The sequence below is a fragment of the Gymnodraco acuticeps genome, unplaced genomic scaffold, assembly GCF_902827175.1.
Source record: "Gymnodraco acuticeps unplaced genomic scaffold, fGymAcu1.1, whole genome shotgun sequence".
NCBI classification, from domain to species: domain Eukaryota; kingdom Metazoa; phylum Chordata; class Actinopteri; order Perciformes; family Bathydraconidae; genus Gymnodraco; species Gymnodraco acuticeps.
Genome location: NW_022991740.1, coordinates 215,478 through 232,166, shown reverse-complemented (window position 1 = coordinate 232,166; position 16,689 = coordinate 215,478). Strand labels below are relative to the sequence as shown.

General features: G+C 40.0%; 1 protein-coding gene across 1 annotated transcript in view; it reads left to right on the top strand.

Annotated features, from left to right (window-relative positions):
• The window catches only part of tln1 (talin 1), a 103,362-nt gene that overhangs the window by 29,564 nt on the left and 57,109 nt on the right, over positions 1–16,689 (top strand). Inside the window, 9 exon segments of the mRNA XM_034199128.1 lie at positions 5,540–5,702; positions 8,926–9,023; positions 10,061–10,190; positions 12,119–12,271; positions 13,847–13,989; positions 14,073–14,200; positions 14,294–14,354; positions 14,650–14,754; positions 15,780–15,935. Of these exon segments, the coding sequence (XP_034055019.1) occupies positions 5,573–5,702; positions 8,926–9,023; positions 10,061–10,190; positions 12,119–12,271; positions 13,847–13,989; positions 14,073–14,200; positions 14,294–14,354; positions 14,650–14,754; positions 15,780–15,935 (1,104 nt within the window). The 5' untranslated portion in view covers positions 5,540–5,572.

Here is a 16,689-nt window from a genome sequence, read left to right as displayed (position 1 = left end):
TAAAAATATGTATATACATATTTTTATCAAAAGACACATTTATACATATGCACACATTAAGACCTAAATAAAAGCACAACAATCAATATATATAAAATAATCATCAATAAATAATAATAATTCATTAGCATCAAAATATAGTTGAAGTAGCGACAGTGGAAGTAGTCGTTGTGCAGATTGGTCCATTTCAGAATAATATATATGATATGTTTTATAATGATTGATCATGAAAGTGTTCTCAAAGCTGGTAAAGGAGCAGCTAGTCTGAATGGCTTTGTATTCTGCAGGGTAGCTGGTGGATTTACTCCAGGTGGAACTAAAGTCTGATTCAACACTTGATTATATTTCACATCATTCATCCACATCTGTGATGTAACTAAAGGGATTAAATACATGTGGTGGAGTAGAAGTACACCATTTACCTCTGAACTGTAGTGGAGGAAAAGTACTAAGTTGCATACAATTGAAATACTCAAGTAAAGTATCTAAAAATGTTACTTAAGTACAGAGTAAATGTACTTACTTCCCACCTCTGGAAATAACTATTTGTTAGTCATGCATTTAAAGTTTAACTTCTGTAAGAACAGGAAATCTTCTCTATTGCGAAGCAGCCACAGTTACAGTATTTCTATGACCGCTACAACAACATGTTTTTGACAGTAATTAGAATATCTGCTGTAAACATGCAGTGTTTCCTGTCTGGGTTTCTGTGAGGCTTCTGGTTTCTTGTGTTTTGTAAAAATAACTTGAGTTCCTCATTTTAAAGTCTGCTTTCTCTATCTTCTTTGTGCTCGACTTGGCCATCACTCACTTAAATAAAGTCAACTTGGGGGTTTATGCTGGTTTTGACCCCATCTGGGACACATGTGCCCTTATGTTTGTTACCCCACCATATCTCCAAAACCCTATAAACCCGGGTTGAACCAGTTGCCATCAGAGCCCTATTTGAAGTCCCATTCCCAAAATATAAAACAGAGCTGATAGCGTCTGTGACTCTCTGTCACCAGACGCTGCATACATATTTCCCGCTCACCCCTTTCCTTACTCATGGATGATAAAGAAATAGGTGTACTGTGAGGGGTTCATCTGATACATATAGACATGTGGTCTTTTTTATTTATGCTGGGGAATTACAATCCCAGTGACACACCTTCATGTCAGATTTGAAAAGGGGTTGAGGGGTAGGGCTGCACGATTTGGGGAAATAATCTAATTGCGATTTTTCTGACAGATATTGCGATTCGATTTGCGATATTTGTTTTTAAGCGACCCAACGGAAGTTTATTGTAAAAAGGGGCCATATCTCCGGCTAGGAAGGTCGCATCAACGTGCTCCCGTCTCTAGCACCCCCGCAGCCCGAGCTACGAGTGAAAGAACTAAACTTACATGAAACTTCTGTTGGGTTGCTTTAAAGTCAAGCTTCAGTTTAAGATTCACCCTGTAATAGAAACATGTGATGGAGCATCACTAACCTGACTCAGATGACTGACTTTGTTTCACCAAACCATCTAAAGCTCCATTGGAAGCCATTTGGAAAGGGCAGGCACTTTCAAAAATACTTGGCAGGTGATTGGATCAATCTGTCTATCACCTTCTATCATGGGCCACTTCTGATTGATTAACAATGGCTGGTACATGTGGGAAACAACACTTCTGATTGGTGTGGATGACTGACACACAAGAAGAATCACTCGATGAATCGTTCCGCCCTATGGGGGGGGGGGGGGGGGGTTTCTGGTTTGATGCGCTGAATTTTTTGATGTTGCAATTTGAGTGGTGGCCTACAGTAGCTGTTGTGTATCTATTTCAAATGTATTTTCTCTTTTGTTATTGTTTTTCATAAAACATGTTCATGCTACTGTTAATTAGATTAAATTAGATTCGATATACTCATTGATCCCAAATTAAGAAATGGTGTTGTTACAGCAGCTTGTTAAATAAAAAGTACAAAAACTGTCAAAATATACACATATCAGCAATAATTGTAATAATAATAACATATATGAAATTATTTATATCAATCAATCAATGTTTATTTATATAGCCCAATATCACAAATGTTACACTTCTCTCAGACAATACGACACCCTCTGTCCTTAGACCCTCTGTCCTTAGACCCTCACATCGTACAAGGAAACACTTCCAGAGAAAACCCACAGTTTAAAGGGAAAAATGGGAGAAACCTCAGGGAGAGCAACAGAGGAGGGATCCCTCTCCCAGAACGGACAGACGTGCAATAGATGCCGTGTGTAAATTGAAAATATAATACATTTACAACATAGGTAGTCCAAATGTTTGGAAATGCATGTGTGTATAATAGGAAGATGAATCCACGAGGATATCCATCCAGGACTTATGATCCAGGACCACAGCCACGACTCAAGATCCAGGCCTCGCGATCCAGGACACAGGACCGCAGGATCATCCATGACTCCGGATCCCAGCGTATATAGACACCAAAAAGAAAGAAATGTGGGGAAGCTGGGTTATTCGGAACATGAGAGTACACAGGTATAGACAGAGAGAAGGAAGAAGCAAGATGTCCCCCGACAAACTAAGCCTATATCAGCAAAACTAGGGGCTGAATCTAATCAGCCCTAACTATAAGCTTTATCAAAAAGGAAGGTCTTAAGCGCACTCTTAAAAACGGATAGGGTGTCTGCCGCCCGAACACAAACTGGAAGCTGATTCCACAAAAGAGGAGCTTGATAAGAAAAGGCTCTGGTGAAAATAGCACCTTTCAAGCAGATCTACAAAGTGCTTTAGATGAAAACCGAACACATGGAATTAAAATGAACTAGAAACCTCACTGAGTCAAACAATTAGAACTGATTTAACATCAATTAAATCACATAAAACAAGTTGTAAAAACATGCCTTTTTAAACAAAATTGAAAGAGCAGACAGACAAAACTGGAAATACAAATATCTATCTGTCTATAGTATTTCAAATATAATACAAATTAAGTGAGAATACACTGTGTTTTAGTAGTCCAACCTGCAAAATTATCTAAACATACTCCAAAACATTATACGATACGTTTTGAGGACACTTTGGTTTATATATATATGTATTTATAGACGCTCCGGTCAGACTGTGTGTCTCTGCTCTGAGCTGTGGTGTGTGTGTGTGTGTGTGTGTGTGTGTGTGGTGTGTGGTGTGTGTGTGTGTGTGTGTGTGTGTGTGTGTGTGTGTGTGTGTGTGTGTGTGGTGATGTGTGTGTGTGTGTGGTGTGTGTGTGTGTGTGTGTGTGTGTGTGTGTGTGTGTGTGTGTGTGTGTGATGTGTGTGTGTGGTGTGTGTGTGTGTGTGTGTGTGGGTGTGTGTGTGTGTGTGTGTGTGTGTGTGTGGTGTGTGTGTGTGTGTGTGTGTGTGGTGTGTGTGTGTGTTTGTGTGTGTGTGTGTGTGGTGTGTGTGGTGTGTGTGTGTGTGTGTGTGTGTGTGTGTGTGTGTGTGTGTGTGTGTGTGTGTGTGTGTGTGTGTGTGTGTGTGTGTGTGTGTGTGTGTGTGTGGTCTAGCATTACTATACTTGTGGGGACCTAAATCTGTTTACACAGTCACGTGTGGGGACTCGCCTCCCTTATGGGGACAAATTGGAGTTCCCCATGAGGGGAATCGTTAATTTTAGGGTGAAGACTTGGTTAGGTTTAGGATTAGGGTTAGGCATGTGTTGGTTATGGTTAAGGTTAGGATAAGTCCTCCAGGGAATGCTAAGTCAATGTAATGTCTCCCTGAAGTGATGTATACGTGGTGGTGGTGTGTGTCGGGTGTGTGTGGTGTGTGTGGTGTGTGTGTGTGATGTGTTGTGTGTGTGTGTGTGTGTGTGTGTGTGTGTGTGTGTGTGTGTGTGTGTTGTGTGTGTGTGTGTGTGTGTGTGTGTGTGTGTGTGTGTGTGTGTGTGTGTGTGTGTGTGTGTGTGTGTGTGTGTGTGTGTGTGTGTGTGTGTGTGTGTGTGTGTGCAGTTTAAGGTAGCTTTGGTCACCCTTAAATATGCAGTCAGCTCTGAATATAGCCCGGTTATCTGCAGTAAATTAATAGCTAATGTATGTGTTTTCATATTTTTGTGACCATGTGTATGTTTTGTATTTCATCAGAACCAGGTCTATTTCCAAGGTTTACACATACAAGGAATTGGCCTGGGTGTATTTAGTGCATGCATAAACATTAAACAGAGTTAAAGAAGACTCAAAAGCAAGAAAAACGACCTAAACATTTAACTATTATCCAGACAAACGATAAATCGAACTATTTTAACATCAACATATAGAGAAATATTACAGAAAAATTTATAGAAAACGACACACAGTATGATATGACAACTCAGAATAATAACATAAAATATGCAGTATTGTTACGAAAAGTGGAAAGCTGTTCAGATATTGAAAGAGATAGCTCTGTATACAAATGTGCAAAGTAATGCTAATATATGTGTTTTCATATTATGTCTTTAATCAAAAAGGTTTATTGCCTGTAGGTAAGTAGGTTGGCACATACGAGGAATTGTCCTTGGTGTATTTGGTGTATACATAAACACAGTTAAAGAAGATTAAGATAAACAGATAACAAATTCTACAATTTTAAAAATAACTATTACAAAAATAACTATGATAACATTAAATATTTAGTAACATAAATATACCAAATATAGACATGTAAAAAAACGACTTACAATATAAAATGACGTAAAAATAATAAAATAGAATATGTGCAGTATTGTCACGGAAAGTGGAAAGCTGTTCAGATATTAAAAGAGATAGCTTCGTATACAAATGTGCACAAATATTCTGATGGTTGCGCAGTACTGACAGCACCTAAATAAAATAAACACAAAAAGAGTTTGTGTTGTATTTTGGGCTTCATTTGTGTACGATTGATTTGTTTGGGAGGATACACCTTCTTATTATACATCCATGGGATACACACGAGCAGACTTTCTTTCACTACTCGCGTATAAAAGCCCCGCCCCCACCTTCACAGCTGGTCGATTTCAACAGAGGAAAACGGAGAACTGGAAGATGAGTGGAAAAGCGTCACATAAATGTATAAGTGCTCACAACTCCGTGGGAATTATTATGTGCAATTCATTTCTAAAAGGCTTTCACATTACTATAATTATATTTTTATTTAAATGTAGGCTACATTTTACACCAAAACGGAACACAAAAGCAGGACCAACCATCATACATTGAATTCCTTGACTAACAAGAGAAAGATTCATTAATTTCAATAAATATTTAACAACGAATGGGCCGGTTCTAAGGGGTTATCCAGTTAAGCCCGATGACAGGGGATACAGCTGTGCACATGTCATCATTAACAGACGTCGTTTTAAAGTGACGTTTGAGTGAACGAGGACATCCCAATTAATACCTGAGGACTCCTCTGTCCTCGCGTCACCTCCTCGTGTCTCTCGCTCGCATCTTACGGAGGCGGAGCTAAGACGCAAGGAAGGGACGCGAGTGAGGGAAAGGAGGAGTCGAGGAGGGGTATTGTGATGAGGCTAACGTGTGTTGACCTTCTCCATGTTTGTCCTCCTGCAGGTGTGAGTTGGGTGGAGGTGCAGAGCAGCAATCATGGTGGCCCTGTCGCTAAAGATCGGTGTGGGGAACGTGGTGAAGACCATGCAGTTTGAGCCCTCCACCATGGTGTACGACGCCTGCCGCATCATCAGGGAGAGAGTTCCTGAGGCGCAGCTCGGCCAGCGTGAGTTCCCAACATTTTTTCACATTACACAAACGAACATTCCCCAACATTAGACATATGGCAAGTACAAAATAATGCAAACATAATTAAATAAAAAGTGTGCAGTTACTAGAAATCAGTTTAAAGTACAAATTAATTAACAAACATACAATAAAAGCATATCCACAAACAGTGCAGAGTACAGCTTACAATTCTCCAAATAGATTACCCATATTCAACATTTCCTCACAGTAGTTTAGTCCTTTCACTTTAAGCTTCCATAGCTTCTGCAATGTCCGCATTTTTTATAGATTCTAACAGTTGAGTTATACACATTTAAAACATTTCAAGGCGCCAGTAAACTTCATTATTGCTGCTTGTCGGATGGTCGAAAAGCCTCAGAAACCTGCTCCTGTGCATCAATATCTCAATTATTAAACACATTCTCTATGGAGTGGTGCAGGAATGAGTGCTAAAACTCATAAATGGCATTCCAGCTATTTCAGTTTCCTTATCTTAAAGTCAACAAGATTTTAATTGCGTGTTTGTTAGATGCCTGAAATAGGATCTGTGGTTCACACGAGATTTTTATTGTATGACATAATACGCCAGTAAATACCCCATTTGTATGTCGTGTCTCTACTGTGACCTACTGCCTGTGCTGCAGCACCTCTTTCGGGACTTTGCAAACCATTGACATGCACACAAACCTTTACAACACACTACAGGAAAGGGAAAACCCCAAAAGCAAAGCAGGGCCTCTTTACCAGTTTCTATGCAACACAGTTTGCAGAAATGTTAAAAAAGACATTGTTTGTGGTGGCATGGAGCCCTTGCGACTTTTACTTCAGGGTCCGCCTACAAAAAAACATCATCCCTGCACCACTCTTATCTGAGCTGCCCTTTCACCCCACCTTCCAGTGTGGCAACTTTAAACACTTTGTAAGACCTAGTTTCTTTCAAGCAAAACCCAACCCTCATCCAAGCCGCCTTGTTGCTTGTTTTGCAGATTGTTGCATTAGATGAATTGCTCTCCTTGAGTTTTCTTTGTACTAAGGCTGTACCTGTTAGACTGATTGCTTTTGTTAAGAACTGCTCATTGAAACAACTCAATACTGAACTTCCTGGTCCTCAGAAATGCACCTAGTGTGTCATCAGATGAGCGGCTGCTGAAAACTTGAAGGACATAAATAAATACAGACAGACTTCTCTTGTTTATTGAGATGTATGAAACAAAAGAAGAACTACTTGCTTTTCCTAGGTCTCAGGTTATTGTCAATAAGCACTCGTATAGTAGTCTGGAGCTTCTCTTCATATATACATATTGTGCAGTAAATGGACTTTATCTGTCAACTTTAACACATTCTCTATTGTCCGGAAAGTGTCAAAGATATTAAAATGCAATGCAACATGTTGTGAGTAAGTTTAGATGGAGGAGGAGTACACAGCAGCTGTAGGTGCATGCAGGGGAATGCAGGAGGGATTGTGGCCTTGCTACCTTTTGTCTCCATGATTACAGGCTCTGCAGAAGAGCTGCAGTTAAAAATGCCGCTGTAAGCTGAGAATAGCTCTCCTTCAACAGATATATCAGCTGGCGTACGTGCAGAGTTATGTCTTTATTACATGAGCTATTTCAGCAGCAGCTCTCTGGGTCACATGATCAAGCCATTTTACCTTAAAGGTCCCATGTCATGGCCATTTCTACTGATCATAATTCCATTGTTGAGGTCTACTAGAATAGGTTTATATTGTGCAATTTTCCAAACTCACATTGGTTTCTCATACAGCATCTCTGTATAGTATGTGTATTCACTCTCTGTCCTAAAACGGCTTGTTGGAGCTCCTGCCCCCCCCCCCCTCCCTGTGAGCCCAGTGGCCGTCTGCGAGACAGCGAGACACCGCAAAGCCCAGCCTGAAACACACACACACCCGCAGCCTGGCTGGGAGTTTGTGTGTGTGCCCAGGCTGAGTTCCACGGTGTCTCGCTGTCTCGCCGACCCCACACCAGTGAGCCGGCTCACAGTGTCCCGCTCCTCGCAATAGCGAGCCTCGCGACGTCCCGTCGAGTGTGTGTGTGTGTGTGTGTGAGGAAGTCCGCAGATTGGTCCAATTGTAACGGCTCCGAATGGACCAATCTGCGGAGCCGTTACGTTACGCCACTATACCCAAGAAATAAACAATGGAAAAAGAGAAATCACCAACGAGGCGTTCTGGGGCAGCATAGACAGGACTTTCCTGTGTTAGAGTTTTACTCGCTGCAGGGTGTACATGGAGGGTTTGTGACTCTGCAGACCGTTTACATGCAGAAAAACCTTCATAACACAAGGGGACGGGTGATAACCAGAAAAGCATGTCATGGGACCTTTAAGAAACACAAAGAGGGAAAGCAAGTATCTCTGACTTTGCCTAAAACAGCAGATGAAATGGTCCAGTTCTTACCAAGACAAGTGGTCACATTTTGAAGTGTAACCTGATATGTTATCCAGAGTCCCACTGAACTACTAAACATGGACAGAGAATCAAAATCAAGATACTTTGTTCATTCCAGGGGGGAATTAAGTTTCCTGACAGTTTCACCTCATTAGAATAACATAAATAAACGTTCATATAAACAAAAGTTGATGTAAAAATGTCAATCAAAGTCCTTGTGGCCACAGGGACACAGGCTCATGATGAAGACATGATGAAGCTCTTGTTAGTCCGTCAAATACTCCCTTGTTTCCATAAATGAACGACAAACTAATTCCAGATATTCCGTCTGACTCCTTGCTATCGCTCTTAGCTTGTCCATTTCATTAGTCACTGATTTAAGAGCTTATAGTATCTCTGTATTTCCATCAATCTGGACCCAGCTCTCCTCCTTCTTCTCTTCGGTTTAGGATAGCCGTTGTTCCTACCACCGTGCTTTATCGTGCTTTATCGTGATCAGCAATGTCTGATGTAAACAAGGCCATAAACAAAGCCCTCTCTAGACTTTAGAGAGGGCACAGCGTAATAAGTATTAGGAGTTACTAAAAGAAAAAATAGAATTGAATAATCATGAACATTTTAAATTCTAGCAGGAGCAACTGCATCAGGCGGCGCATGTGTACTAGACAAGTGCACATATTTGAAAAGTGACATCCAACACAAGCACTTACAGTAAGACCATAATAGCTCAATAGTGGCTGAAAACCACCGTGTGCATGTATGCCAAGAAACACAGCTCCAGTGACTCACTGAGTATTTCTGTTTCCTCCTGCAGCCAATGACTACGGGCTGTTTCTGTCCGATGAAGACCCAAAGAAAGGCATCTGGCTGGAAGCGGGCAAGGCCCTGGACTACTACATGTTGAGGAACGGGGTGAGTCATCTTCACGCTCTCTGCACACCGCTTAATGCTTCAAATCATTTCAGCACTCCCACACATGTGCTCAGTGTCTGTTCACCAGCTGATCCCAACACCTCCAGGATGTGTGCACTAAACACACAGGAATGCTTTAAACTGTTTGTCATTGAACCAAAAGCTCCAGACGTAACATATGATGTCTGCAGTAGTAGACTATGCACTATATTATCTGTTTTAATTGTCATATTCATGTTGCACTGTTGGAGGAACCTGTGACTTAAGTTTTTCATTGCCATATCTACACTGTAGCTAATGTGCACATGGCAATAAAGCCTTGAATCTTGAATCTAGTAAAGCAGCTGAGGACCACACATACTATAACTCACATTCATCTACTGATGTTCCTGCTTAAACAACACCAAATATTATAAACACATCCACTGGCTGGAGTGGGTTTAAACAAATTAGCGTGAATTAGGCTAGTATTTGTTAGCATTGCTTTTGCTGGTTGCTGTGCAGCCATTAAAAGAGGCCCCTTTGTAAGACAACAGAACAATGTGACTTTAGAAAATAAGAAACCAAGATATTTATGATAAAAAAATGATTTTATTTATAGGAAAAACCTGCCTTTCATTAAGCATATTCAGGCAGTAGCTTATACACCAATAATGAAACACGTCAGCACATAGAGTTTAAAAAAGCAGGAATCAAATCAGAGCCAACAGAAAATGATAAATACATTATTGGTGATAATTACATCCAATTACATGACTCCCCAAGTTTGGATGTATCCTATGTAGTATGATATGATAAGATAAGATAAGATAGGACTTTATTCATCCCGAAGGAAATAGTTGTGCCAGAGTTACAAAATACAATAAACACAGCAGCACAATAATAAAACTGTACACTAACAGTGCAGTAAAAAGAGCAATTCAATAACTACAGGAAACATAGATGGTCACATATTTAATCTAAATATTAACAGTATTTAGTATTTGGTATTTAGTAGTGCAAAAACCGTAACGAGGCCCTGTTCCCTGTGTCTGCAGGACACTCTGGAGTACAAGAAGAAGCAGAGGCCTCTGAAGATCCGCATGCTGGACGGCACCGTGAAAACCGTCATGGTGGACGACTCCAAGATCGTCAGTGACATGCTGATGACCATCTGTGCCAGGATAGGTCAGCTCCGACACACACACTCACACATCAGATGGACAACTCTCTTTAAAAAAAAAAATAGTTGTATTCATCTATTCAATATCATACATGAACATCATACATTCCCAGGGGCAGACATACAAAGCAACAGAACATTACATACAGTAAAGAAAGAAAGAAGGAAAGAAAGATACATTTTGATACTTCAGATTAAATATGTTTGCCTTCTTATTCCTGATGTTTTTCATAGTGCTAATATATTGTTTAAATTCTTGATAGAAATGTACACTTTGGTTTGGAGTCATTTATTTTTATGGATATGAAATTTCCCTAAAAATACAATTAACAGGACAAAAAATACTAAATCTGCGTCCATATTTAATAAATGTTTTATTCATCTATTCAATATCATACATGAACATTCTACATACAACAAAGTCCAGGGGCAGACATACAAAGCAACAGAACATTACATAAAGGAACATTAAAAAAGGAAAGAAGAATACATTTTGATACTTCAGATTAAATATTTTTTAAACATCAAATTAGTTTTGATTAGTGATGGGAATTACGGCTCTTTGAAGGGAGCCGGATCTTATGGCTCCGTTCCTTTGCGAGAGCCGTTCAAAAGAGCCGTTTTTTTAAGGGGGCGGGGTTACTAGGTTTATCTGCGAAATATACGTTTTATTAGGGCTGTGCGATATATGGCAAAAATCATAATCACGATTATTTGGGTCAATAATTGATATCACGATTATTACATACGATTATTCATTGACTTTGAAAACATCCATTTATTGAACTTTAAAACACATAATTTGAAAAGTATATTTCTAACTGTTGATTACCCTGAACGTATAATTCAACTGAAAAACCAACACAAAAATAAATTATACGTTTATATTTACATTTAAATAAATAATATAAAAATAATAAATACCAATAAACAAGATCAACACATATTTTGGAGCGCACTTCCACAAGCTACTAAACATATATAAATATGATAAATACAAATAAATTAGACCAAAATAAATTAGTTACATTTTTTGCAGTGCAGTCACAACCGAGCAAAGCTAAATAATAGTTTTTTTCGATGATGTTGTTTTCGTAATTGTGGCAGGCCAAAATCGTAATTGCGATTAAAATACGATTAATTGCACAGCCCTACCTTTTATAATTCAATCAAATGTAGCCCTGTTTTGACTAATGATTTATATGTATACACATATATGACTTAAATGATTCAATACATAATTTGTACTGAAGTATTCAAAAGTAAAAATTACATTTTTAATATAAATGATTTGCTGTGGCCAAATGTTTTCATTGCATTTACAGACCCTCTCTGATTGTAGAACCACGCTAACAAAAGCAGATAGCAACACCTATACAAACTGACAACAAATCTTTGCTGAGCCTAAAAATAATCATAAATAAACAACATAATGAAAATAAATATATTGCAATGCTCAAAACAGCAGCATCCAACAGTTTCTAATCCTTGGATATTACATGTCACTGCCTGCATGCACGGAGCAGCTGTAGCGCAGAGATCATCATATCATTCTGTGTTGTATTACGTAACAACAACAAAACGTCTCGTTCGCAGGCGCGAGCCGGCTCCCGTCGTTCGCTTAAAAGAGCCGGCTCTTAGAGAAAATCTGCATCCATACTATCAGCCCTGAAGTACATAGAAATGCCTCTATCCTGGAGTTGAACCTTTTGTCCCGTCTTTCTTCTAATAGAACATTCTACATCATACCACAATACTACAACACACGCATTCATAAAATAAAAGGCCAATAGTTTCTTCTCGTAGATTACAAAATGTTCAGGAATATTCAATAGCTGGACGACTCTCTGATCACATATAATGCCACCGCTGATTATAGGTGATATTGGTTTAATCCTTTGAAGGTAAATGCTGTATTGTGTTTGTGTGCCAGGTATTACAAACTACGATGAGTACTCACTGGTGCGAGACATCATGGAGGAGAAGAAGGAGGAGACCACAGGCACGCTGAAGAGAGACAAGACTCTGCTGAGAGACGAGAGGAAGATGGAGAAGCTGAAGCAGAAGCTCCACACAGACGATGAGTGTACGACACACACCAGATCCACATTTAGCATCATTAGCTCACTGCTGGTCAACCAACTGTGACCAGCATGGCCGGGCTTTACTTGAAATTATCAATTCCTTTTTTATCTTGGATGATATAGCTTTTTTGTTTGTGAGGATGTAAAGATACACTGAATATCGAGTGGAACAAACACAGAGGCTCATGTATACATTAATGACTGAGGTTCAGAATAAGGAAGGCTAATATTTGACCAGCTATCACACTTGTTTTAAACGCCAAAGAAGACATTGAACAACTCTCTGCTCCTACTAATTATTAACATCAAAGTAAACTTTAAGCACCAAAAGTAAAAGCACTCATTATGCAGAAGGGCAAAACTAAGCACCATATGTTTTAAAGGGGACCTATCATGCAAAATGCACTTGTTGATGTCCCCGGTGTGTCGGGTAACTCACGCAGCGTCAGAAAATAAAACCCTCTCTCTTTTCCTCCGTACCCAAATCTCTAAAAACGGGGAACAACGGAGCTGATCCAGATTTGCGTCCGATATGACGTAATATCTGAAATGTGGACCCACGGCCCAATCAGAAACGTTGCTATCAGAAACAATGCCCGACTGTTTTGGACGTAATATGGTTGGTGTTTACATTAGCATCGCTAACACTCAGAGCTAACCTGTACTGGAGAGCATGTGTATGAAGAAGCAGGAAGTAAAAAGGAACTCACCTTGTGGTATAACCGGCAAGAGAGAAAGCCTTTGAGCTCCAAACTGTTTCAGAGAGAATCCTTGATAATCCATGATATGGCGTTTCATCACGGCAGCATTTAGTTTAGACAGTAGCTGCCGGGTCCCGCATGAGCTCAGACCCCTCCTTTTTTTTAATCAATTTTTTTTTCTTCCAAAGCTTTATACCCCAAATCAGCACTTTTGAAACAGGAAGTGAAATAGAGGGATATGAGGCATGGCTAGAATGGGTGATCTGCTTGGTATTTTGAGCAAAACACTTCATAGACATGTTATCTATATATTTTTCTATATCTGAGACCTATGCTATTGCCTAAAAATAGCATGATAGGTGACCTTTAAATTATAATATTAAAATGATTTGTGTTTTAATGTGTTCATCACTTCAATGTTGCATTTAGTAAAAGTAAGGTTTATTTGAATTCATGTATATACTTCTGGGTAATTTAATAGTTATATATGATAATGTATTAGTAGATTTATTTGTTATGTTATTAACCTAAATGTAACTCGTAGCTAAGTCTGTAAATTAAATGCAGTGAAGTAAAAAGGACATTTGCTGACAAAATGTAGTGGAGTAAAAGTATAAAGTGACATCAAATAAAGCACACAAACCTACATTACTTGAATAAATGTACTCTGTTACATTCGACCACTGCTATAACCATTTTATAAAAACAACATTATTTTAGTCGTCATGAGCTAAGGTCATTTCTAAAGTAGCAGTAGATCAAGCAGAGCTGTATTGATTGGACATCATCAGTACTCTGCATGTTGTGTGTGGTGTCCAATAGTCACACATATTGAAGCCTTGACCCAGTGAGTTGATGTTTGACGTGTCTCCTCAGTGAACTGGTTGGACCACGGCCGGACGTTGAGGGAGCAGGGAGTGGAGGAGACGGAGATGTTGCTGCTGAGAAGGAAGTTCTTCTACTCGGACCAGAACGTGGACTCCAGAGACCCGGTCCAGCTCAACCTGCTCTACGTACAGGTACACCAACTACCCACAAAGTTTGGAAATCCTTCTATAGTGAGTCAGTTGTTCTCTTGATAATATTTTGTGTGTGTGGACAGGCCCGTGATGACATCCTGAACGGCTCTCATCCAGTCTCCTTCGATAAGGCCTGTGATTTCTGTGGCTATCAGTGTCAGATTCAGTTCGGAGACCACAAGGAGGACAAACACAAGCCTGGATTCTTAGAGTGAGAACCGCATTCATACTCACATATTCACAGGTTTTTCTTTTGAATGCACCTGTTATTCATTTGATTCTGGTTATACTTTTTACTCCACAGTTTAAAGGAGTTCATTCCCAAAGAGTACATCAAGAACAAAGGAGAGAAAAAGATCTTCCAGGTAAGACTGTCACTGATTCTTCATCGATACTAGCTATAGTGATCAGACTAAATGTAGCTGTTATAATAATCATTTGTCGCTTGAGAATAAACTCAGATGTTGTCACTGTATGGATGTATTGAATTTTAAAACATCCACACTGAGCAGAGAGGAAATGTTGAACCCTAACCCAGAACACATACATGTACTATAGCATGACAAATGTCCATAAGTCATTAGATTCCACACATTTAGGAACAATGGTTTGTATTTCAGGTTCGCTCTAGTCCTCTGATTGTTCCTCTTGTCTCTGCAGGCACACAAAAACTGTCAGAACATGACGGAGATCGAGGCCAAAGTCAGCTACGTGAAGCTGGCCAGATCCCTGAAAACCTACGGAGTGTCCTTCTTCCTGGTCAAGGTGGGATAACAAACGTTCAGGGGCATCTGTCCACTGGTGATTTGCTCCCATCACGAGTACACTGCAATAGCAAAAAGATAAACCCACTGCAATATCCTACAATGGGCTCATACACCAGCAAACACACATACACACACACACACACACACACACACACACACACACACACACACACACACACACACACACACACACACACACACACACACACACACACACACACACACACCACACACACACACACACACACACACACACACACACACATCATATCTTCTTTAGTTAAGAATACAGCAGATTCAGATTGTCTTGACCAGATTTCCAAGAACCCCAACATGTTGACTAGCTCCTAAAACCAATAGTTAAATATTCACAAGTTTCAAATCACGACCAATGAGATGTTAATTCTGGAGGGTGTGGCTGTGTATTAAAATCTAACAACAACGTGTGTGTATATGATGAATGTAGATGTGCTTTTGTTCGTTTTATTTCTTTATTAACGAGTGCAGATTTAACCGACAATAACCCCATTTTTCGGGGGAGCTCTCCCCTCTCCCCGCTCTCCCCCCACATGAGAGCACCACAGACCGTGGAGGCTTTGAAAAAAGGCCTCCAAACCCATCTGTTCAATAGAGCCTTTCCCTAGACCTTTTATTTATTACTACCCTTTTATTTATTTGTTATTGTTTGTTTTTACTGCTTTTTATTCATTCTACCGTGTTGTGTACTGTTTTTATTTTGTTCCATGCTAAATGCTTGTAGCACTTCGGGATCTGAACTCAGATATGAAGTGCGTTATAAATTAAACCCATTATTATTATTATTAGACATAGTGTCAAAATAGCGCTGACAAAAATGTATTATCTCTGGGCATGAGTAGAACATGTGACTTAGGTGACATGGAGATGACATCTGTCACACTTGTCCTCAACCCCTGGAAACATTTCTGACAGGCGGATGTTATAAAAATGAACCCTGTGTAAATGTAGATGTCTTTAACACACCTGGTGTTCCTTGTCCTGCAGGAGAAAATGAAGGGCAAGAACAAACTGGTGCCTCGTTTGCTGGGCATCACCAAGGAGTGTGTGATGAGGGTGGACGAGAGGACCAAGGAGGTGATCCAGGAGTGGAGCCTGACCAACATCAAGCGCTGGGCCGCCTCGCCCAAGAGCTTCACTCTGGTGAGTAGTAAGAGATCATGTCAGAGTGAACAGAAGCAAGGTAAACTGTGTAACATCTCGTATAGTAACACGGTGTGTGGAGTGAGAAAGAATTGCGTGATGGATTTGAGCTGAAGTGAGTCTTTTGCAGCTAACTACTAACGGTGATTAAGGTCGCATACACACCTAATAGTCCGTTTTCTGATGAGCACCAGACGACAGTTTGTTACATTGTTTAATTTTTCAGAAGGTTCGGTTTGCGTTCACACGGGCAAAATTAAAACGGACTATAAACTTTAAACACAAGTCATGTGCTCGGAAATGCTGTTCAACCATTGGTCAGACATTAAGGGGGTACAAACGCAAATCCCGGCAATTTCTACCGTAGCCTCCGCCATGGAGCATCGGCAGGTTATTCTCATGCTGCTGTTAATCTGGAGAGCATATTAACAGATTCTAGCAACGGCGCATATGATTATATAATCAGACAACGTGCGATAAAAAACATTATAACACATATAATGAGACGTTCTGCAGTCAGGAGGGGCGTTTCACCGAGGACAGGTGGACTTTTATGTTTTGTTTGATTGTTGTTATTACTTTACACGACACTGTTCAACACTTCATTCTGCTTCACTCTTTCGCTAACGATTTTGAAGACATCCGCGTTCTTGTGACTTGTAAATACTATGTTTTGGTGCGGACTGCGTTCACACCGACCCAAACGAACCGCACCAAGCGGCTAAATGCACCAGGGTTCGATTCAACCGGACTA